General features: G+C 55.2%; 1 protein-coding gene across 19 annotated transcripts in view; it reads left to right on the top strand.

Annotated features, from left to right (window-relative positions):
• Positions 1-22,038, top strand: part of ATP6V1C2 (ATPase H+ transporting V1 subunit C2) — a 62,196-nt gene that overhangs the window by 36,941 nt on the left and 3,217 nt on the right. For 6 of the 19 annotated variants that reach the window (XM_035273235.3, XM_035273234.3, XM_035273240.3 and 3 more), the window contains 9 exons: positions 4,710-4,804; positions 8,927-9,018; positions 10,234-10,362; positions 11,694-11,792; positions 12,214-12,282; positions 14,473-14,565; positions 14,670-14,763; positions 17,211-17,348; positions 18,167-18,264. In XM_035273235.3, the coding sequence (XP_035129126.3) occupies positions 4,710-4,804; positions 8,927-9,018; positions 10,234-10,362; positions 11,694-11,792; positions 12,214-12,282; positions 14,473-14,565; positions 14,670-14,763; positions 17,211-17,348; positions 18,167-18,264 (907 nt within the window). Of the gene's footprint in view, positions 1-4,709; positions 4,805-8,926; positions 9,019-10,233; positions 10,363-11,693; positions 11,793-12,213; positions 12,283-14,472; positions 14,566-14,669; positions 14,768-17,210; positions 17,901-18,166; positions 18,265-21,578; positions 21,712-22,038 lie in introns of those variants that run through there. The other 13 variants (XM_017964544.4, XM_017964543.4, XM_078348517.1 and 10 more) reach the window with 10 other exon arrangements.

Here is a 22,038-nt window from a genome sequence, read left to right as displayed (position 1 = left end):
AGCTACACAGGAGGCCAAGGCAGGAGAATCTCTTGAATCCAGGAGGCAGAGGTTGCAGTGAGCCGAGATCGTGCCACTGCACTCCAGTCTGGGCAACAGAACGAGATCCATCTCAAAAAAAAAAAAAAAGGAGGCCAGAGGGATGGCAGAGGACTGTCCTCAGACTCCATTCTTTTTAAAGGCAACGTGTGTGGACAGGGAAGGGCTTGGAGGCCTTGGGCAAGGTTCAGTGTACACAGCTGGGGCTGGTGTTCAGGACATGAGAATTGATGAGGAGGAGGCAGTCACAGTCATGCTCTCAGAGGCTTCTGGCGGCCCCAGCAGAGAGACATTGTCTCAGACTCCCCTGAGCATCTGTCTGTACCAAGCATGTGCTGGGCATGTGGAGGTGATACACAGCCTTTGCCTTCTGGAAGCCACAGCCTTGCTGGGGACAGACCCACAGTGCCACATGTGCCATGATGGAAACAGAGACTGCGCTGCAGGAAGAGGGATCAGTCTTGGAGGAGTTGCAGGGCAGAGGTGTTTCAGGTGGAAAGGGGGACCTCAGCCCTTGGGTCTGAATGCCATGAAGACCTTGGACTTGGTGCAAATGGCCAGAGACAAGAGCTTGATCTGAAATGTATGTTTTCCAAGCCATGGAGACAGTGCGAGCTGACACCACAGCCGTGGTTGCCAGGAGGAAGCTGTCAATGTTGTGAGCAAGTTTGTGGAGCACTTGCTCTTGCAGGGCACTGCAACAGGTTCTGGGGACACAGAGACCAGTTAGTCACAGCCTCTGCCCTCGGGGAGCCCGAGACAGCACAGGGAGAGGAATTCAGGCCAGCAGGGACAGGGGCAGTCGGGTTGCCTATGGAAAGGCTTGTCCTGCGTGCTGAAGGACAGGTACTCCTCTCCCTGAAAGAAGAGTAGGGAGCTGTGTGGGACTCACAGGGTGGCAGAGGGGGTGGGGTAGGAGGCGGAGGGAAGAGTTGGATGGGACAGCACACACGGCCCTGCTGTCTCCCATCCTGGGCTGCTGCTTGGTGCCTTGAGGCCGGTTCCTGGCTCATGGGATGGGTCTGGGCCCGTGGTGGGAGGTGAGCTTGCCTATGCCTGCGCAGTGGGGTCCCAGAGGTGAGTTTCACTGCCGTTCCTGCCACAGGAAGAGTCCCCCTCCATCCTCCTGGGTACCCTCTGACCACTCCCTTCTCTGATGGGCCTGACTCCTTGCTACAGGGTCATTCCCCACTGTGTGTGGCTATACCTAAGCCTTTACTAATACCCGACCGATGCCAGTGTCTGAGTCAGCCTGGGCAGCTTCCCTCACAGACATTCATTTTCTTATGGTTCTAGAGACTGGAAGTCCGAGATCAGACATGCTGGCTTCTCCTGAGGACTCTGCCTGGCTTATAGACGGCCACCTTCTTACTGTGTCGTCCCATGGCCTTTCCTGGTACATGCATGAGGAGAGAGCAAGGCCCCAACTCTGTCCCTTCTTTGTGTGTATGTGCGCACGCACACATGCAACATGGCTATTCACCTGGGTGTAGGTGGGCTGAGGCTGAAAAGGGCGTCAGCCTCTGCTGTCCCTTCTTATACAGGCTTGAACCCCCTGGATCAGGGCCCCACCCTTAGTGCCTCAGAGGTACTCTTGTCAACAGGCCAGGACTTGCCTCCAACACCAGCATCCTATCTCTGTGAAACAAAATTCTCCCAAGGACCTCGTCCAAGTCCCTGTGGTCTAGAAGGTGTCAGCGTGTGGTTCCTGGACAGGTTCCAGCTGCAGCATGGCTGTGCCCACTTAGTGGACCCAGCAGGGAAGGGAGCTGTGGCCCTGGCATGGGCCAAGCAGGGCGTTAGGTGCTTCGTGCATTGCCTCACTTCATCCTGGAGCTTCCACAGCTTGCTCTGTGCCCGCGTTTCCTCATCTGTAAAATGGAGATCATCACAGGGTTTTAATGGGGTTAAGAATAAATTAAATTGGATAATTCATGTGCCTTGGGCCAAGGTCAGTAGCAGTGAACGCCGGCTTCTCTGATGGTCATCGTTGTCCTGTTATCTGCTGGCCTTTCCTACCTCATGTGCTGGCATTTCTTCCCCAGCCCGGTTTCTTCCTCTGAGTCCCATTTCATTCCCATCTGCGTCTTGGGGACCTGTCCACCCACATGTCAAACTCAAGCCTGCCCCAGGCAGAACTTGCCTCCTCTCCTCGGTCCATCCCTCCAGCCTCCACGGCTGCCTGGCTTAGTGCACTTCCCTCCTCCAACCCAGCCACCCAACGGGAAAGCTGGAGTCACCTGGCCTGCGCTGTTGCCTTGCACCCTGTCCAGTGGGTCCTCCCCATCCTCCTCTCCCCTCCTCTCTCTGCCTCTTGGCATCACCCTCTCCCTCCCATGTTCCCGCTGGCTTCTCCCCTGGAGGCTTATTTGGTGACTTCCTGGGCATCACAGTCTGAGTTAGAGAGATCTCAGTCCACTCCCGTGCTAGGGGCTGAGTGGGAAGGATCTAGGGCTGTTCTTGGCACAGGGCGAAGTGCAGACATGACGCTTGGTGACTGGTCCTGGCCCTTTCTGTTCAGTGTCTGTCTACCCTCCCTATTCCCTGACTCAGTGCCCCAAGCATGGTGGGCTACCAGCCCTCCTCACCTGATACCCAATGCCCTCTGTCACTGGCCACACAGCCACCTCCTCTTCTCCTTAGTTCCTGTGTGAATACTGTGTCTGTGTCCCAGTGAAGGGACACAGTCCTCCCCGGAGGAGCCAGCGCTACCTCTTTGTCCTCCCTTAGCACTCCAGGTGCTTGTCCCCAGGTCCCCAGCTCTCTGCAGTATGTCTGCCTAGGGGGTCTCTCTGTGCACTGTGGCTCTTGGACCTTGGGCAGGGGGTGGCATCTGGTGTGTGTCTGCAGTAGGATGATGGGTATGGAGTGAGCATGACAGTCCCCTTTGGTGTACCAATACAGACCCGGAAGTGCAGGTGCACGGGGAGCCTGGTCTGGGATGTCTGCCATAGGAAGAGCCGTTTGCCGGGGGTGTGGGAATTCCAGGGGCCACTGCGGCACTGCAGCTTCCACGGAATTTTCTGCTCTCCCACAGACCCTGCGTATTAAAAGGTCAGGTCCTGGGGTGGCTGGCCAAGGTAGCTCTCTCTCTGTCTCTTTTTTTTTTTTTTTTGAGACGGAGTTTCACTCTTGTTACCCAGGCTGGAGTGCAATGGCGCGATCTCGGCTCACCGCAACCTCCGCCTCCTGGGTTCAGGCAATTCTCCTGCCTCAGCCTCCTGAGTAGCTGGGATTACAGGCATGTGCCACCATGCCCAGCTAATTTTTTGTATTTTTAGTAGAGATGAGATTTCACCATGTTGACCAGGATGGTCTCAATCTCTTGGCCTCATAATCTACCCACCTCGGTCTCCCAAAGTGCTGGGATTACAGGCGTGAGCCACCGCGCCCGGCTGTTCTCTTTTTTTTTTTTGAGACAGAGTCTCGCTCTGTGACCCAGGCTGGAGTACAGTGGTATGACCTTGGCTCACTGCAACCTCTGCCTTCTGGGTTCAAGCAATTCTTCTGCCTCAGCCTCCTGAGTAGCTGGAACTACAGGTGCACACCGCCACACTTGACTAATTTTTGTGTTTTTGGTAGAGACAGGGTTTCACCATGTTGGCCAGGCTGGTCTCAAACTCATGACCTTGTGATCTGCCCACCTGCGCCTCCTAAAGTGCTGGGATTACAGGTGTGAGCCACCACCACACTCGGCCACCAAGTAGCTCTCTTGAAGTGTGTGGAGAACTAATCTGAAGGGATCAGGCACTCCAAGGTGTGCACCCCGCGGTGTCTCAGGCAGGGAGATGGATTCCCTCCTAACTTGCCCAACGCCTAGGGATTGAGACAGCTGACGTTTATTCAGTGTTGCTTCTTTCTGATTTCAATTCTGGGGCCCTCTCTCCTCCACCCAACACCTGGTTAGAAGGAGCCAGAGACATCCTGAAGGCAGTGGGTTTTGAGGAAAGAAAAAAGGAAACCTGTTCACCAGAGGCTTTTATATAAATGACATACACTGAAGAACGCACCTTCCTGCCGGCTACTGCAAACCACAGTCACGAAGTCCAGTATTCTGCTCATGTGTAAAATGCCTTTTTTGAACTGGACAGCAAAGGTTGAAACTGTCTAGAGCTTGGGCTCAGGAGGCAGGAGACGCTTGTCTTGCTTCAGGGGCACCTGGGACACGTCACGGGCCGCACAGCGTTTCAGGGCTTGGCCCACTGCTCTCCAGCATGCCTTTGGGAACCTCAAAACAGCACAGTGACCCGGCAGAGAAGTGTGGTCCAGGCCACTGGAGAAGGTGAACACTTAGCTGGTGCCCTCTCAGAAGATCGGCCGACTTGGCTTCCTCCTCTCAGGAGGGCAACTCTCCCAAACAGCCTGTCTCTGGGGTACCCACTGCCAGAAGGAGAATCGGGCACAGAAGGGCAGCTGGCACAGTCCTCTCAGTTGCTGGTGTGTTTTTCAGTGGTTTAGGGCGGCAGTTCTGGCTGACAGCTCCCACGGACTCATAGCTCCCTGCTCCCATGGGCAAACGTTGGCTTTCCCAGAGGCCTGTGCCTGCCCACTGGCTTTGCCCTTGATGGCTGCCTTTGTGTCTGAGGTGATGCTTTTCTCGGGATTCTGAAGTCTCGATCGTGGCTGCAGAGCCCAGACTCATGTGTTAAAATGTGTTTGTATTCTTCCAGTTGACTTAACCACCTTTGTGACCCACTTTGAATGGGACATGGCCAAATATCCTGCCAAGCAGCCACTCGTGAGCGTGGTGGACACCATAGCCAAGGTGAGGAGGGGATGCTCCAGGGGACATCTTGACCGGTGAGTCAGGCGGGCAAGAGCGTGGGGTCTGAGCCTGGACAGGGTCCCCAACCACAGCCTCAGCCAGCCCTGACTGGGTCTCTGGGTTTCTGAGGTGTGGCCTCCTTCCATGCATTGGTCAGGTTTGGAGTTTCAGGGCAGCCCTAGACAGGAAGGAGTCAGTCCCCTGACCTCCCCTTGAGGGCCCAGCACCCAATCACTTGCTGCTCTACTTTTTTTTCCCCAAAGTTACTGATTTTGGCCAGGTACAGTGGCTCACGCCTGTAATCCCAGCACTTTGTGAGGCTGAGGCAGGTGGATCGTGAGGTCGGGAGTTCGAGACCAGCCTGTCCAATATGGTGAAACCCCTCTCTACTAATAAAACAAAAATTAGCCGGGCATGGTGGTGCATGCCTGTAGTCCCAGCTACTCAGGAGGCTGAGGCAGGAGAATTGCTTGAACCTGGGAGGCGGAGGTTGCAGTGAGCCAAGATTGTGCCATTGCACTCCAGCCTGGGTAACAGCTCAAAAACAAAACAACAGCAAACAACAATAACCACGAACAGTTACTGATGGCGACTGCTCGATGAGGGCAGCTCCCCTCCTCTCCTCCCAGCAACCAGACACCTCTACCTCCCAGGGGATTGTTCACCTGCAAAGCTATTTGCTTTAGGTGGAGAGTTCAGCACGGGAGCCCTCACCTCTTGAGACCTTGCACCAGCTACTTGCTGGGAGCTTCCCTAATTAGAGGCACTTGTGACAATGGAGAGGCAGGAAGTGTCCCAAGAGTCTGCTGTCCTGCCCAGCAATGGCCTCCATGCCACTTGATAAAATAAACCTCAAGTCCCAGGTGATGCTGTGGGCATCTGGAGCCTGGTGACTTCCCTGTATCATCACTGAGGGTGAGGGTGAGGGTGATGAGGACCGTGAGATGGAGGCTGATGGTTTCTGATGGCCTGGCCCTCCCTTCTGCCACAAAACACTGAGCCCCTAATATGTCCTTTCTCTAGTTGGCCCCCATGGCTGTGGGAGAGTCTTGGCCTGGGCTAAGAACAAAGGTGCCCTGTTCTGTGACTGTGGCCAAGGGTCAGAGTGGAGCTGGGCCTCTGGGACCAATCCTCTGGCAGCTCCTGCAGGTTTCCTGGAAAGTAGGGTGGAGCCAGAAAGCTTGGGAATCTGGGTGGCACTGCTTACGTCAAGGAGACGCAGGCCCCTCCTGGGATGATTGGGCAGTGATTGGGGAAGGCCCTTCAAGGAGGGGCTGCTCAGAGCACCTGTGCCAGGCTTGCCTTTCAGAGGGCACTGTGCACACCCACCAAGGAACTGGAAGCACGTGGTGGCTGGTGGGGCTGGCCCTTCCTTGCCCCGCCCCGTGCCAGTTTGGGATTCTCTGAATCCCAGGGATGACAGACCCTGGGGAAGGCCCCCAGAGCACATGGAGGGAGCAGAGGGGCTGTAGGGAGACCTAGCTTCTCCAGTCCAGGGCACCCCAAAAGCACCTTTGGCAGGCAGGAAGGAGGGTGCTGGTTTGGTGGCATTCTAGATGGCCAGAGACCTTGCTGGGCTCTCTTACTTTCTACCTCTTGCCTTGTGGTGGACACCGCTTTCCTCTGAGTGGAGAAGAGGAAGCTGAAGGGTCGAGTAAGCGCTCCAGGGCCAACCCATTAGGCCAGGCTCGGGATGCAGGTCTTGGCGACCAGAGCCTGCGGGCTGTGCTGTGTGCATGGAAGCCCTGGACTGGCCCCACTGCAGGGAAGCAGCTCCTGGCAGCAGCAGGGCCTGAGGCTCTGGAGTGTGGGCTCCCACAGTCCTTCCTACTCCAGAAACACAGTGTGACACCCCCGCCCCAGCCTTGTTCTGCCAATGAGAGGTCTCAATCTGCCAACTAGAGACATTTAGTCAAAGGAAACTCCTATGTATCTCACAATAATTCTGGGTCACTTTTCAGAGAGGTCTAGGAGCTTATATCAGGTCACACAGCAAGCAAAAGTCAGAACTGGCATTTAAATGTGAGTCTTGCTGGTTCGAAAGCCCTCGTTCCTACCACTGTTCTGCTGGCTCCCTATTACTGCTTGGCAAGTTTTTATTTGCTTGTGGTGAAATCAGAAAAGTAAAGACAAGAAGTTTTTTTTGCTTTTGTTTTTCAAAAAATATATAAATCATATTTGAAAAACCAGTACCAGTGGGTTGTACCTGTGTCAGTGTCCTGGTTATGACAGTGCGCTGCGATTGTGAGATGCAGAATAGCGTAGTTGTGTAGGGCAGCGTAGTATGGAAGTAGAGCTGTGCAGTGCAAAATGGCACTAATGTAGTGTAGTTGCATGATGCAGTATACTTGTCTCGTGCAGAATAGTTTAATACAGTCCTCCAGTTGTACAATACAGTTGCATGTAGTTGCACAGGGCAGAACAGTTGTATAGTGAGACGTCGTCACTGTGGGAAACTGCATGAAGGGGACTTAAGATCTCTGTGTACTATTTTTGTAACATCCTGTGAATCTATAATCGTTTCAAAATTAAACATTTAAAAAAATTATAAAACGATGAAATTATTTTCTTTTTTTTTCGAGATGGAGTTTCGCTCTTGTTACCCAGGCTGGAGTGCAATGGCGCGATCTCGGCTCACCGCAACCTCCGCCTCCTGGGTTCAGGCAATTCTTCTGCCTCAGCCTCCTGAGTAGCTGGGATTACAGGCACACGCCACCATGCCCAGCTAATTTTTGCATTTTTAGTAGAGACAGGGTTTCACCATGTTGACCAGGATGGTCTCAATCTCTTGACCTCATGATCCACCTGCCTCAGCCTCCCAAAGTGCTGGGATTACAGGTGTGAGCCACTGCGCCCGGCCTCAAAACGATGAATTTTATTAAAAAAATTAAACATGGCAAAATGTAAAGATAAAAGCATTTAGATGCCCAGGCTGGAGTGCAGCAGCATGATCTCAGCTCACTGCAGCCTCTGCCTCCTGGGTTCAAGCAATTCTCCCGCCTCAGCCTCCCGAGTAGCTGGGATTACAGGTGTCTGCCACCACGCCTGGCTAATTTTTGTATTTGTAGTACAGACGGTGTTTCACTGTGTTGGCTAGGCTGGTCTCAAACTCCTGACCTCAGGTGATCTGCCTGCCTCAACTTCCCAAAGTGCTGGGATTACAGGCATGAGCCACCGCGCCTGACCTATGATTTTAATTTAATCATTTAACCGTTTTAATTATCATATTTAATTATTTTATCTTTAAAATTATTTTATGGTTTTATCTTTAAAATTATAAAATCATCAGAGCTGTGATCATCACCCCCATTCCCTATATTCTCCCAAAAGGTAACCAGTGTTTAAAAGTTTAAAATGGATTCTCCCATGTATAAATGTGTGTATTTAGACTAAAGCTGTTGGCATTCTAGGGAGCACCTGTTTTCTTCATCTGCTGATTCTGGAGATTCTCCAGCAGCAGCTGTGTGCTGGCCTGGAGCATTTGTTGCTGGCCATGGTGTAAATGTTCCTGCTGTGGCTGGTTGCCCAAGCTGGTGGAGTGTCACGCGTGGGGCTGAGGGAGGGAATGGGAAGGAGCCTCGAACAGCTGGCTTTCAGCACCGGCACTATCCCCACTGTGGGACAGATGGGGAACGTGAGCCAGTTGGCCAGAAAGCAGGAGAGCGCAGCTTGAGCCCAGGCCTGTCTTATTTCTGCCCACCATACCTCCCTGCCCCTGCCAACCCATTCAAGGGAGATCAGCACAGTCAAGCTAGGAGACATGGGCATCTGTGAGGGCCAGGCCATGCCGGGTCCCCCGGAAGCAAGGAGGGGAGTCAGCCTGAGCTGGCCTCCAGCAGAGCCTGAGAGGGTGGGTGTGGGCGTGGGATGCCTGACCATTAAGGATGGGCTTGAAATCAGGAAAGGGTGGGCTCATTGAGTCATCCTAGTGAAGCCATCACGGCTTGGCGCCTGGGTGCCACATGGGGCCTCCCTGGAAGGGCCAAATGCTGGTAAACAGAAGCCATCCCAGCAAATGGGCATGGCAGTTGTTTTTCTTGAGCACACCATGAGCTGTTGTGGCCATCTCAGAAAGTTCAGCCAAGGCTAGAGGTCACTAGGAGCTTTTGCTTTCCCAAACAGCAACTGGCGCAGATCGAGACGGACCTGAAGTCTCGAACAGCAGCCTACAACACTCTGAAGACAAACCTGGAGAACCTGGAGAAGAAATCCATGTGCGTATCTGCCAGCCTCTACATGTGACTAGGGCGGGTCCTGGCGGGGACTTAGCGCTTGCCCGTCCTGTCACTGGGCCACCTGCGGAGGCTATGCCCATGTATGACAGTGAGGCAGACAGGTGAAGGTGCTTACCTCTGCAAGAGCTGCGTTCTGGGAGAGGAGGAATGGGCCAGGCGAAGGTGATCGCACCTCACTCATGTGCCCAGGGAAGAGTATGGGCGATGCTGCTCACCACCTGCATGCTTCCCTCTCCTGGCTCCTCCAGGGTGCCTGGGATGTTGCCCCCAGTCCTCCCCTGTGGAGGCTGCACAGAGGGCCCACTGGGGGTGACAGGGGACTGGGATGTCACAGCACAGCCCTTTGCAAAAGGCAGGGAGTTACTGGGCTCTGTGGCCCAGAGCAGAGCAGACTCAGGGACTCAAGTGCCTTCTCCACCCATCTGAAGGGCAACTGTGTGGGAGAGGGAGTGGGCTCAGCAGACAGAACAGTCACCAGGATGGTGGCAGTGCCACAGAAAAGTATAAGCTCAGTGACATGGTGGCAGGGACCGTTGGGAGGTAGTGAGTGTCCTGTTGGAGGTATGTAAGAGAAGCCAGGTAGCTAGGTGCAGTGGCTTTCGCCTGTAATCTCAGCAGTTTGGGAGGCTGAGGCGGGTGGATCACCTGAAGTAAAGAGTTTGAGACCAGCCTGGCCAAAATGGTGAAGCCCCATCTCTACTAAAAATACAAAAAGTAACTGGGTGTGGTGGAGGGCACCCATAATCCCAGCTATTTGGGAGGCTGAGGCATGAGAATCACTGGAACTCGGGAGACAGAGGTTGCAGTGAGCCAAGATCATCACTGCATTCCAGCCTGGGCAACAGAGTGAGATTCTCTCTCAAAAAAAAGACACACACACACACACACGCACGCACTCACACACGCAGGCACACACTGGGTGAGCTCCTCCTGGGGAGGCTGTTCCTGAACAGGGTGGGGGTGGCATGGAGGAGCAGCCCAGTCCCCCAGACTTTGGATCTGATGCTGTTGGCGGTTCTCTAAGGACCCTGGTCGATTGCAGAGTTTTTAATTTGATGCCTACACTTGGACCCTAACTCCAGAGGAGGGAAGTGGACAGGGAGCCCGAACCAGCTGCCCTCCCTCTGAGGCTCACCACTGTAAGCAAAGAGAATTCACCTGGGAGGTACCCCACTTCCACATTCCGCTTCTCAGGTCACTGGGCCAGCTGTCTTTTTGTGAAAAAAGAAAATGGTACATAGTGGAAAGAAAGTTAGAAACCACAGATGAAGGACTCACTTTAATAGAAGCCCTTGCTGTTGGATGCCTGGCTTCGTGTCAGAAGTGAGTGGGCATGAGCTCCAAAGGATGGGACAGAGACTGGTGCCAGGGCAGAGAGCCCTAAACGGGGATGGGTCATACGTCTGTCCTGGCTTGGAGCCTGCGGGCCATGGGGCTGTCACCCCATGGTGGGCTGTTTGGGACTTGAGCAGACATCTGGTCCAGCCTCTTCACTCAGCTGGTGAGGTTCCTTCATCCGCTGATCATTCATTGATTCACTGTGACTTTGATTGACTGAGCGCATATGCCAAGTATAGGAGGGCGGCATGCGAAGAAGGATGAAAGTCACTCCCTCCTCTGCGCTCTTTTCTTCTTTCGTTGTACATGTATCAAGTGTGCACCGTGCCCTCAGGCCGGATGCTAGACGCTAAAGATACAATGCAGAATACAATACAATTTCTGCACTTGCAGGGCTCACTGTTACTCATTCAACAAACACACGTGGAAAGTTGGGTTTATGTTTGGGGTTCAGAGGTCAGCCAGGGAGACGGGTGGGACAGTGTGAGGGTAGTGTGTTCGGTGCTAGCACGCTAGGAACCTCTGGGCTTTATCCATGGCCACGGAGCTGTTCAGTGATGTTCAGGCAGGGGACAGCAAAGAAGGCACGTGGGCTCCCGAGGAGGGTATTTACCGTTGCCTTTAAAGCTTTGGCAATGGCTCAACGCCAGAGAGCGATTTCCAGAGAAGCGCTGTGGCCGCATCACGGCCCCTGTGTGGACGCCCCATATGGCCTGGGTAGCTTGATCTTGGCCCATTTACTGATCCGATAGCTTTGATCCATGTGCTAATAATACCATGCTCTCCACTCAGCCCAGATCCACTGGGCATGTAAGAAGCTATTTCAGGTGAGTGTCTCCGGGCTGCTGGCCTGGGAGGCGTGTAATGTGACACAGAGCTCTATCGTGATGGTTCACACAGCTCTGAGAGCTGCCCATTGTGTTGACACTTGAGTAGCTTTAGCTGCCTGCCACCCGAGGCCCCCCTCCTGTAGCAGCTGTGGCAGGCACTGGGGCAGGGCAGGTCACTGAGGTGTTGGATTCAGCAGCCCCTGGGCGACGGGTGATAGCACCTAATGCCCTGCCAGCCTCCCTGTCCCTAGAGGGAAGGAGGCAGCAGCTGTGGGCCCAGCACAGAGTTTGGGGCACTGGGCACTGGGGTTGCGGGGAACAATCATTTCTGAGAATTGCTGTGTTCTCCTAGGCCCCAGCAACCCCAGGGCCCACAGCCCCTGAGAACTGCCTCTGGCCCCAGCACCTGGGTGTGGGTGTCTGTGGGGGTCACCATATCCCTTTCTGCTCACACCTTTCACGCCCTTTGTTCCACCTGCCTTTTAGGGGGAACCTCTTCACCCGGACACTGAGCGATATTGTGAACAAAGAGGACTTCGTGCTGGATTCTGAGTATCTCGTCACGCTTCTGGTCATTGTCCCCAAGTGAGTGCTGCTGGGAGAATGAGTGTCTCAGCCTGTGCTGGCGATCGCAGAAGGGAACTTACTGCCCCTGCCCAGTGGAGAGGAAGGTGGCCCGTTGGTGTCTCTGGTGATTCCCATTGTCCTGAGGCTGGAGAGGTCGCTTAGCTTGTCCAAGGTCACACGGAGCCCAGATTAGATGGTTATTAGTGAGCGCCAACTGTAACCACAGCTCTTCACAAAGGGACTTCTGTGGGTACCCTGGGGAGGCTGGGCAGGGATTCCCCATGGGCACAGCAGGGCCTCCGGAGATTAGGGCTCCCTCTGACCCCAGCCCTGCTCACCTTCAGGGCCTCAGGAAAAGGGGTGTGCAGCTTCCTGAGCACTTGGGACTCCCAAGAGCTTTTTCAGCCAAAAATCACAGAACCATTCTGTGTTCTTGCAGACCAAACTACTCACAATGGCAAAAAACCTACGAATCTCTCTCAGACATGGTGGTCCCTCGATCGACCAAGTAAGTGAGACCACAGCTTGGCCCCAGGTCCCCTGGGGGGCATGTGGGTGCTTCAGGGCAGCCAGCCACCAAACATGGCCCAAGGGTATGAGCCCCCGAGCCCTCCACACCTGGGCCCTCTCCTGTCCCTTGGCCTAGAATTCTGTTAGGGTCACACACATTGTCACATGCTAGAGTCCTTCCTCTTTCAAAACTCCACTTCCCTGCCTCTGCCCTGGGAAGGCTGCCCTGGCACCGCCTGGCCTAGCATCTTCTCTGTGCTGTTGCTCTCTGCTGCATTATGGCTGCATTCTCAGCTCAGCATCATTTCTTCCCTGGTGGAGGGGGAAGCCAGCCCTGGCCTGAGTGGCTGCCCAGTGAACAGCCACAGCGGGAGGTGGGAGGGAAAGCAGACTTAGCATGTGTCCTGCAGGGGCCAGAGCAGGAGTGGCCAGTGGGCCCTGTTAGAGTGACAGGAGAGCAGGTTACAAACTGTGTCCATCATGGGACACTGCCCGGCGAGGAAGGAAGGGTGCTGGGCTCTGGGCATCAGCAGGGAGGAAGCGGAGAGACAGCTGCAGAGGAGCAGAGGGTCTGAAATGGATATGACTCAGTACACACGGGTGTGAAGGGAATTGCAGGGATAGGCCATGGGGAGGAAGGCCACACTCAGGATGGTGGTGGCTCAGGATGGAGTGAGTGGCACATAGTGGGATAGGGGGACGTGAGCTTTCACCTGCTGGACCTTTGGTTTTTGGGTGGCTGATCCAAAGGAATGTGTTTTCCTTTTTTTGAGATGGAGTCTCGCTCTGTTGCCCAGGGTGGAGTGCAGTGGTGTGATCTCAGCTCACTGCAGTCTCCACCTCCCGGGTTTATTTTTATTTATTTATTTTTTTTGTTTCCATTATCAAATCGGTGGTATGGCAGCCTCCTGTGTTTAAGCAATTCTCCTACCTCGGCCTCCTGAGTAGCTGGGATTATAGGCATGCACTATCATGGTTGGCTAATTTTTGTATTTTTGGTAGAGATGGGGTTTTACCCTGTTGGTCAGGCTGGTCTCGAACTCCTGACCTCAGGTGGTCCGCCTGCCTCAGCCTCCCAAAGTATTGGGATTACAGATGTGAGCCACCGCACCCAGCCTGGTACTTGTTTTCCTCTATACCTTTTTGTATGGCTGAGATGGTTTGTAATTTGAAGAGATTTTAGAACATGCATCAGGCAGCCAGCCTGTTCATCTGATTTCCCACACACACAACTCCTGCTGTAAGGTCTCTGCCCTGGGGCCCCTGCTGGGGAGGGGCTCTCCCAGGGCTATGAGACGGCAATCGGGATCTAAATTGAAGGTTGCAAGGAACAGGATAGTCACAGCCCGAGGTCACAGGGAAGGTAGGGAAGAGGAGCAAGGCTCCGGAGCAGAGGAGCCAGCCCTGGAAGCTGGCAGAAGCAGTCACTGCTCTTAAATGCCAAGCACCGGGATCCTTGCCAGGACCGGCTGCCTTGGTCCATGGCCTGGCCTCCCAGACCAGAGCCTCAGGCCCTTCGTTGTCACAGGGCACCTGAGAGCCTGCACAGATAACTCTGGAAATACCTGGAGCCTGGGGGCAGCCCCTGTGGATGCGGCTCAGAGAAAGGAAGGGGGACCCCGTGAGATCCTGCCTGGGCCTGAGGGCTCCCACTTCCCATCTTCTGGCCAATAGAACTCAGAGAGCTTAGACCCCTGGCCCCAAGAATTCCCAAGTTGCTAGAGGCAGTGGCCCCAGTGGACCTATGTTGAGATGTGCTTGGGAAGCTGTGTCCCATTAGGACTTTGTGACATTGGAAGTGAAATGGACCTTGTAAGATGGTTTCCACCACCCTGTTTCACTATAACCACAGCACATCAGAGCCAGGGACACCCCGTGCCAGCTGCAGTGACAGAGCCCCAGGAGGGCTTGGTTGCTCAGGCATTTGATGAGTGGGAGCCAAAGCCCAGGCCTCTGCACCCCCTGGACCCCAAGGCCCTCTGAGGCCTTAGCCTGGAGGAGTGTGGAAGGGACAGGAAGGAGGGGCAGCCAGCCAGAGGTTACGAAATCACAGGGTGTGCCCTGGGTTTCCCAGCCGTCAGCTGATGCCAGGAGCCCCAAGTACAGGCCACCAGGCCTGGGGGCCCCTGAGCCCTGCTCCCACACAGGGCCAGGCGGAGTCCAGCCAGCAGATGCTTCTCTCCAACAGACTCATTACTGAGGACAAGGAGGGCGGCCTTTTCACTGTGACTCTGTTTCGAAAAGTGATTGAAGATTTCAAAAGCAAAGCCAGAGAAAACAAGTAAGGGTTCTCCAGATTTGCTCCATCTCCCGTTGCAGGGGTCGGGGGTTCTCTGCCCCTCTGGAAAGCGTCTGAGTGAAAGCCCATGGTTTGCTTGCTTTAAGGTTCACTGTTCGTGAATTTTACTATGATGAGAAAGAAATTAAAAGGGAAAGGGAGGAGATGGCCCGATTGCTGTCTGATAAGAAGCAACAGTATGTGAGTATGTGATTGAGTGGCCCCTCCCCCGCCAGTGGCCTGGGGATAGAAGAGTCCTTCCAAGTCTCCTGCTCTCCCTCTCACTGTCCCCAGTCCCCTGGGCTCACACTGTGGGGACCCACTATCTGTTCTCATGGGATGCCTGAGGGGGTCCTGGAGGGGAGGGGCAGTGCTCACACAAAGGATCCCAGGCGGTGGAGCTGGGGGTCCACCTGAGCCACATGTTCCACATACGTTCTCACCGTCCTGAGCACTGCCCTGCCAGGGAAGGGTTGCTGGCTCCACAGAATGGATGAGAAACTGAGGCTGAGAGGCAACTGGCTAGAGGACCTTGCCCAGCCTTCCTGGGACTGAGCAAGGCACGGGGGCTCCAAGCGGGTGCATCTGTGCGCAGGGTGGGCAGCGCCGGGCCTTGGAGATTGCAGTGCGAGGTTTCCAGGGCGCCGCTGGCCCCTGTATTTACTTCCCGTGTTCTTAGCACGGAGTGGGTGCTTATCTGGAGACTTCCGACCACAGCCACTGAGAAGCCCTTCATGTAGGAGGACAGCTTAGCTCTCCAGGGAGCAAAACCAGATGCTTGATTTGAAATGTGAGCAGGAGAGCCTTGGGAGGGTCACTCCAGGGCCCTGTGAGGAGGGCGCCTTCCACACTCAGGTCCTCCCGCTGCCGTGCTGGGCTAAGCCAGGCAACTTGGAAGAAGCCTGTCTGGGTGGGATGCTTTTGGGCCCCTTCTTTCCCATGCCCACCAGAGAGGTTTCTGTGGAGCACCTTCCAAGCTAGCCTCCAGAGACGGGCGGGAGGAAGGAGTAGAACATCCTTGAGGTCTTTGGGGGAAAGTTGCTGTGAGCGCAGCGCTGTGAGGACCTCCGTAGGAAGGAGCACTGGCCGTGGCAGGCTGGGAGTGCTCCGATGCCTGCATCACCAAGTGTGTGCTCCAGGCTCTTGGGGACTTGGCCTGCCAGCGACCTTCTCGCGCAGGGACTGCAGATAAGCAGCCACCCCTCATGAGTGAGCCCAGCCATGGAGCCCCCATAGTGGGGTTCTTGGACCTCCCCTTAGGAAGGAGACAACAGCTGATAATATAAAAGTTCATATAGGGATTTTTCACTCCTGTCCCAGAAATAGAAGCACAGGATGCTCACACGTGTGTGCGTGCGTGTATGTGTGTGCATGTGTGTGCCTGTGCGCGTGCATGTGTGTGGACATGTGTGTGCATAGCAAGTGAGACACGCCTCAGAACCAGAGGCTCTGGGCTGTGGCTGAGCCTGTGGGGAGGGTGTCCCTTCTTGAGGATGAGGGGCCAAGCTGGAGCTGGGGACCTTTGGGTGCTCCTGTTCTCAGAGCAGGGCCCACAGACCCAGATACCAGGCAGGAGAGATTTTCCCCAGTCAAAGCTGAGCTCCACAGTGTTTTCTTCCTTAGCCTCAGCTCACCTGAAACCCTCATAACCTGGGCGTGCCCGGGCCGTTCTCTCTAGTTGGGCTTTTTCCCAGTTCACTTCAGACCTGGCCCCACCCCCCTGCACAGTTTATCTGGATGGGGGCTAGACCATGGCAGCCTCCACAATGGGAGGCCCTGCTGGGTGGGGGACAGGTGGCGAAGTAGGGCCTTTGGCACCCTCCTGGGCACTGGCCCAGGCCTGCCAGACCCCTGGGGAACAGGGTGACACAGCCTGCCACCTGCCACGTGGGGCTCAGGTTGCCAGCTGGCGTAATTTTCCATGGCCTAGCCTTCACCCACACTGCCCTGGGGGCCCTGCCAGGGTCTCTGTGGGTGGGAGGTGGAGGCACTCTCAGCTTGGGTCAGCCCCACTGGCCTCCTAAGAATCTGGCCCCCTCTGGCCTATCTGGAAGTTCATGACCAAGAGTCTGGCATCCTTTTTGTCACTTGTTAACCAGAGGGACAGTGCAGGCCCTGGGTTTGAGTGTATTTTGAGAGCAGAGTGGGATTTCCCAGTGTTTCCCACCTGTTTGCAGAGACAGAATGGGAATGGGTGAGTGTCTTAACTGCACGCCCAACTCATCTCCTACACTCTACGCACCGAGGGGTCCCCCAAATGTCAGGAGGGCATCTGTGGTGGGTATGGTGGAGACTCCTTGACAGAGTACAGACAGCGTTTCCACTGACGCCTCCTAGCGCCATCCTGGTCAGCCGGCAGTGGGGGTCCTGGTCGAGCCCAAGCACAGGGACTGACCCCTCTGCCAGAGATTGGCTCCCTGCTTGGAATCCAGAACTGAAAGACGTTAACGCTGCCCCTCCCTCCGCCTTTGCCACTCCGGGAGCCCGGTGGGCACCTGCCACATCTCTAGTCCAGCCCAGAGCGAGTCCCGAGGGTGGGCCTGAATTCCTGAGCTTGTTCTCGTGTGCCTTTCAGGTGATGAGAATGATTTATTTGTTTGTGATGAATGTTTTGCTGAAAGATTAATAAATCATTTCTGTGCCTTTAGCAAACTTCCTGTGTTGCTCTTAAAAAGGGATCATCCACCTTCCCGGACCACAAGGTTAAGGTAACCCCGCTAGGTAACCCCGATAGGCCCGCTGCGGGGCAGAGCGACAGAGAGAGAGAGAGTGAGGGCGAGGGTGAGGTAAGCAACGCCCCGGGAAGCCGGGGGTCCCTGGCTTGCGCCTCCTCGCCAGCTCAGGCACCTTCTGAGAAAATGAATCTTTGCATTTTCTGTTCTCTCACATGGCTTTCGAGGTCTTAAATTTGAGGAGCCCAGAATCATGCCTTCCTCCTAATCCGCCAGCAGTGAAGGGTGCTTGTCTGCCAGGGCGCCTCTCCCTGGGCCCCTGGCTGGAGGTGGCTGGAGCTGGGACGGGCAGGACCTGGTGGTGGTTGGCCGCTCAGCTCTCCTCCCTCGGCTGCCCTGGCTGGACCCACCCCTGACTTTGTGGGCACTTGCAGTGTCAGGCAGGGGCTCAGAGCTCTTGCTCCTAGACTCTGAGCTCCCGGGAGGACCTGCCACACCAGCATCAGTGGCCGCTGATGTAGCCACATGACGTGGGGCTGTGAGGTGCCCCTGGAGTCAGCTGCTGTGGATGGTCCCAGGATCCTGGGGCCAGAGCCTTCAGGAAGGTGGGCTCCCTGGCTGTGCAGTGTCAGGCGGAGCCCCTGGCCGCCTGCTGAACATCCTGAGGTCAGGGGCTGCCCAGCTTCCTGTGCTGTGGTCTGTGGTGTCCCCGTGCATGTGCCGGTGGCTGGCTCGCTGAGCTTCCCCGGCTCCAGGCGCCCTGGACCTCATGGTCCTGAGCCTGACCCAGGGCTGGTCCGCCTGACTCTGCTTCTGCCTGCTCCTGGGCACTTCTTCTCCACCCGGGGGCGCTCTGTCAAAACCCAAGTTCTTTGTTGACTGCGTTGGGCGGGGCGGCCAGGAGGGCTCACCTGTCTCTACCGTCTCTGCAGGGCCCCCTGCTGCGCTGGCTCAAGGTGAACTTCAGCGAAGCCTTCATTGCCTGGATCCACATCAAGGCCCTGAGAGTGTTCGTGGAGTCCGTGCTCAGGTGCGTGGCAGCGATGCCCTGGAAGGCATGTCCTGAGGGTGGGCAGGGCCTGGGGGAGCTATCGGGGCACCCCAGCTCCTGCCTTCTCTCCACCCTCCCACCCTCTTCTTTCTGTGCCCGTGGCTTTTGGCAGCATGCTAAATTCCAAGTCAAATATACCCTCCCCTCAGCCCTGCGTCCCCTGCTGTCTGGTCCCTCCATTGCTGCCACACTGGGGGCGAGTGTCATCCGGGTTCTCCCTGGCTGCCCCACTGGCATGCCCTTGTGGACCCTCTGGCTGGCTTCTGTCCCCACCCTCGTGATGCCTGCAGGGGCCCAGTGGCTCTGGAAGGGGTTTTCGGGCTGCCTCTGTCCTCAGCCTGGAAAGCCCACCCGTCAAAGCAGCCCAGAGAGAAAACCAAACCAACAACAACAAAGCTAATGTTACCTAATATATTGAAAGTTTCACTTTTGTTGGCCAGGCTACAGCGCAATGGCACGATCTCAGCTCACGGCAACCTCCACCTTTCAGGTTCAAGTGATTCTCCTGCCTCAGCCTCCCTAGCAGATGTGATTACAGGCATGTGCCACCACGCCCGGCTAATTTTGTATTTTTAGTAGAGATGGGGTTTCTCCATGTTGGTCAGGCTGGTCTCGAACTCCTCACCTCAGGTGATCCCCCTCCCCCCCGCCCCCTTCGGCCTCCCAAAGTGCTGGGATTACAGGCATGAGCCACTGTGCTTGGCCTATTTTTTTAAATATTAGGCAGGCTGGGTGCAGTGGCTCACCCATATAATCCCAGTACTTTGGGAGGCCAAGGTCAGAAGTTCAAGACCAGCCTGGCCAGCATGGTGAACCCCGTAAATTAGCTGGTCTGGTGGTACAGGCCTGTAGTACTGGCTACTTGGGAGGCTGAGGTGGGAGGATCACTTGAGCTTAGGAGGCAGAGTTTGCAGTGAGCCAAGATCGCACCACTGCACTCCAGCCTGGGCAACGAGAGTGAAACTCCAGCTCAAAAAACAAAAAAAATTACTTCCCTGTGGGCAATCTGGCAACTCTAGGTAAGCAGAGGGAATAAAAACTCCTATAATCTTACCACCAGGAGAGAACACTGCTGAAGTGCAAGTCGGTGTCCCTCTAGGTGTAGGGTTTGTTGGTTTTTATGTACAGATGCACATAATTCTTACAGATTTTTATGACAGTGGAATCAGCCAGGAAATGCCTTTGCAGCCCGCTTTCTTGCCGTGTGACTGCCTCCCCTGTTACGGAGTGTTGCGCATCGCCTGCTGCTCTGACCTGCAGCCTCCTGGGCTCCTCCGGCCCCCAGGACCCTCTGTCTGACCTCCCGGACCCCTTCCTCGCCTGCACCGAAGAGCTCCTCACCCTTCCCTGCTGTCCCCTACTCTCCCTCGTTTTCCTGCCCATGTTTCCTGGTCTCCAGGTCCTGCCATTCATCTGCCATAGGCCTTACCTGGGTATCCGTCTCATCTCCCCTCCTGCACAGCTTCCTTTGCTTCCCTGTTTTCTGCCAGTGGCCTCCTCTTCTTTCCCCTCATCAGACCCCAAACTTCAGGGTCAGTTTGGAGTCCCCTGCCGCTGCACCCGACAGGCCTGGTCCACTCCGCCTCTCTTCCACTGGTCCAGCCTCACCAGCCTGGCTGTTGCCATAAGCCTCCTGTTAGTTCTTGGCATGGGGCGGGCATTAAGGAGAATGAGGGGGACCAGCAGCCACTCCTATGGTCTTATTTTTTTGAGAAGGACTCTTGCTCTGTCCTCCAGGCTGGAGTGCAGTGGCACAATCTCGGCTCACTGCAACCTCCGCTTCCCGGGTTCAAGCAATTCTCCTGCCTCAGCCTTCCCTAGTAGCTGGGATTATAGGTGCGCACCACCACACCTGGCTAATTTTTCCATTTTTAGTAGTGACAGCGTTTCACCATGGTGGCCAGGCTGGTCTCAAACTCAGGTGATCCAGCCTGCCTTGGCCCCACAAAGTGCTGGGATAACAGGGGTGAGCCACCATGCTTGGCATGGGGCTCTGTTCTGGGCAGAACGGAGAAGGCATTATTAGCAGCAAGGGTGCCAGAGATGGGACAGGGCTGGGAGGGTCAGAAGAGCCCAGAGGCTGAGGAAGGGTCAGGGGCTAGAGAGCATGTCTGTTAGGGACCTAGGAGCACAACAGAGGCAGGCCTCTCCCTCAAGCCAGGCTGCTGAGGGAGGAGCGCTTTAAAAGGACAGTCCTCCTTCTGGGTGACAGATAACCTCCAGGGCAATTTGGTAATGACACTGGTGGAACCACGAGGTTGCAAGACAACAAAGCAGGGCAGGAAAGGGGAGCATCTGCATCCAGGCAGCAGAGTGAGGGCTAGAACTCCATCCCTTAGAATGCCGGGGCTTGGGGCCTGGGACTGGCTACTATCTGCCCTCTGGGAAAGCATTCTGGTCATCCCCCAGGGAAGGTGGAATTATTTGGTGAAGCCAAGGATGTTGTGCTTGTTTACAGCACTGGGAGTTGGGTCAGGGAGTGCAGGAGGGAAGGCGACAGGGTAAGGGGCTCTCCACTAAGTGCTGTAGCCTCTCTGCTCATTTCCCCTGGGTGACACCAGAGCTCTGAGGACCAGAGACGCACTAAAGAAATGAGGGTGACCAACTGGGCCGTTCCCCTTGCTTGTTATCTACCCAGGTGCCACAGTCCTCCCTGGTAACACCTCCAGCCTCTGTGGCACTTGGCTCTTGGGAGGTAAAGGTGGTACCACCAGGTCGGTCTTGTGCCTGGTGGGTGAGAGTGGATGTGTGTGTGCTTCCCAGCAGCCTCTTTGTGCATTCAGGCTTCCCTCACCTTTCTGAGGCCCAACGGGAAAGCCCAGGATTTCAAAACTCATGTTACCAAATGAGGATCAGGAAGGTTGGGAACCAGGGGATAATTTACGGACACTGAAAATAAAAGCTTATGGCTGGGTGCGGTGGTTCACGCCTGTAATCCCAGCACTTTGAGTGGCTGAGGTGGGTGGATCACTTAAGATCAGGAGTTTGAGATCAGCCTGACATGGAGAAACCCCACCTCTACTAAAAATACAAAAATTAGCCCGGTGTGGTGGTGGCAGGTGCTGTAATCCCAGCTACTCGGGAGGCTGAGGCAGAATTGGTTGAACCCCAGACGCAGAGGCTGCAGTGAGCCGAGATCACGTCATTGCACTAGGTCTTTCGCTTAAGTTTGACTTTACGAAGCTGTGTTGGTTGAAGCTTTTCAGCCTTGGAATGTACGTCGTCTCGTCAGATTCCTTCTATGCGCGTTTGCATTTGTAGTAGTAACTGACACATGTTGTCTATCTGGAAAGGTATGGGCTACCAGTGAACTTCCAGGCAGTGCTCCTGCAGCCACAAAAGAAGTCATCCGCCAAACGTTTACGGGAGGTTCTAAACTCTGTCTTCCGACACCTGGATGAAGTAGCTGCTACAAGTATACTGGATGTAGGTATCTAGAAATGGTGGCTTTTTTTTTTTTTTTGAGACAGAGTTTGGCTTTTGTGGCCCAGGCTGGAGTGCAGTAGCGTGATCTTGATTCACTGCAACCTCTGCCTCCCAGGTTCAAGTGATTCTTCTGCCTCAGCCTCCTGAGTAGCTAGGATTATAGGCATGCACCACCATGCCTGGCTAAGTTTTTGTATTTTTAGTAGAGACAGGGTTTCACCATGTTGGTCAGGCTGGTCTCGAACTCCTGATCTCATGATCTGCCCGCCTTGGCCTCCCAAAGTGCTGGGACTACAGGCGTGAGCCACCATGCCTGGCCTGAAACAG

The sequence above is a fragment of the Callithrix jacchus genome, chromosome 14 (genome assembly GCF_049354715.1).
Source record: "Callithrix jacchus isolate 240 chromosome 14, calJac240_pri, whole genome shotgun sequence".
Classification (NCBI taxonomy): Eukaryota; Metazoa; Chordata; class Mammalia; order Primates; family Cebidae; genus Callithrix; species Callithrix jacchus.
This window is presented reverse-complemented; position numbering and strand designations above follow the sequence as displayed.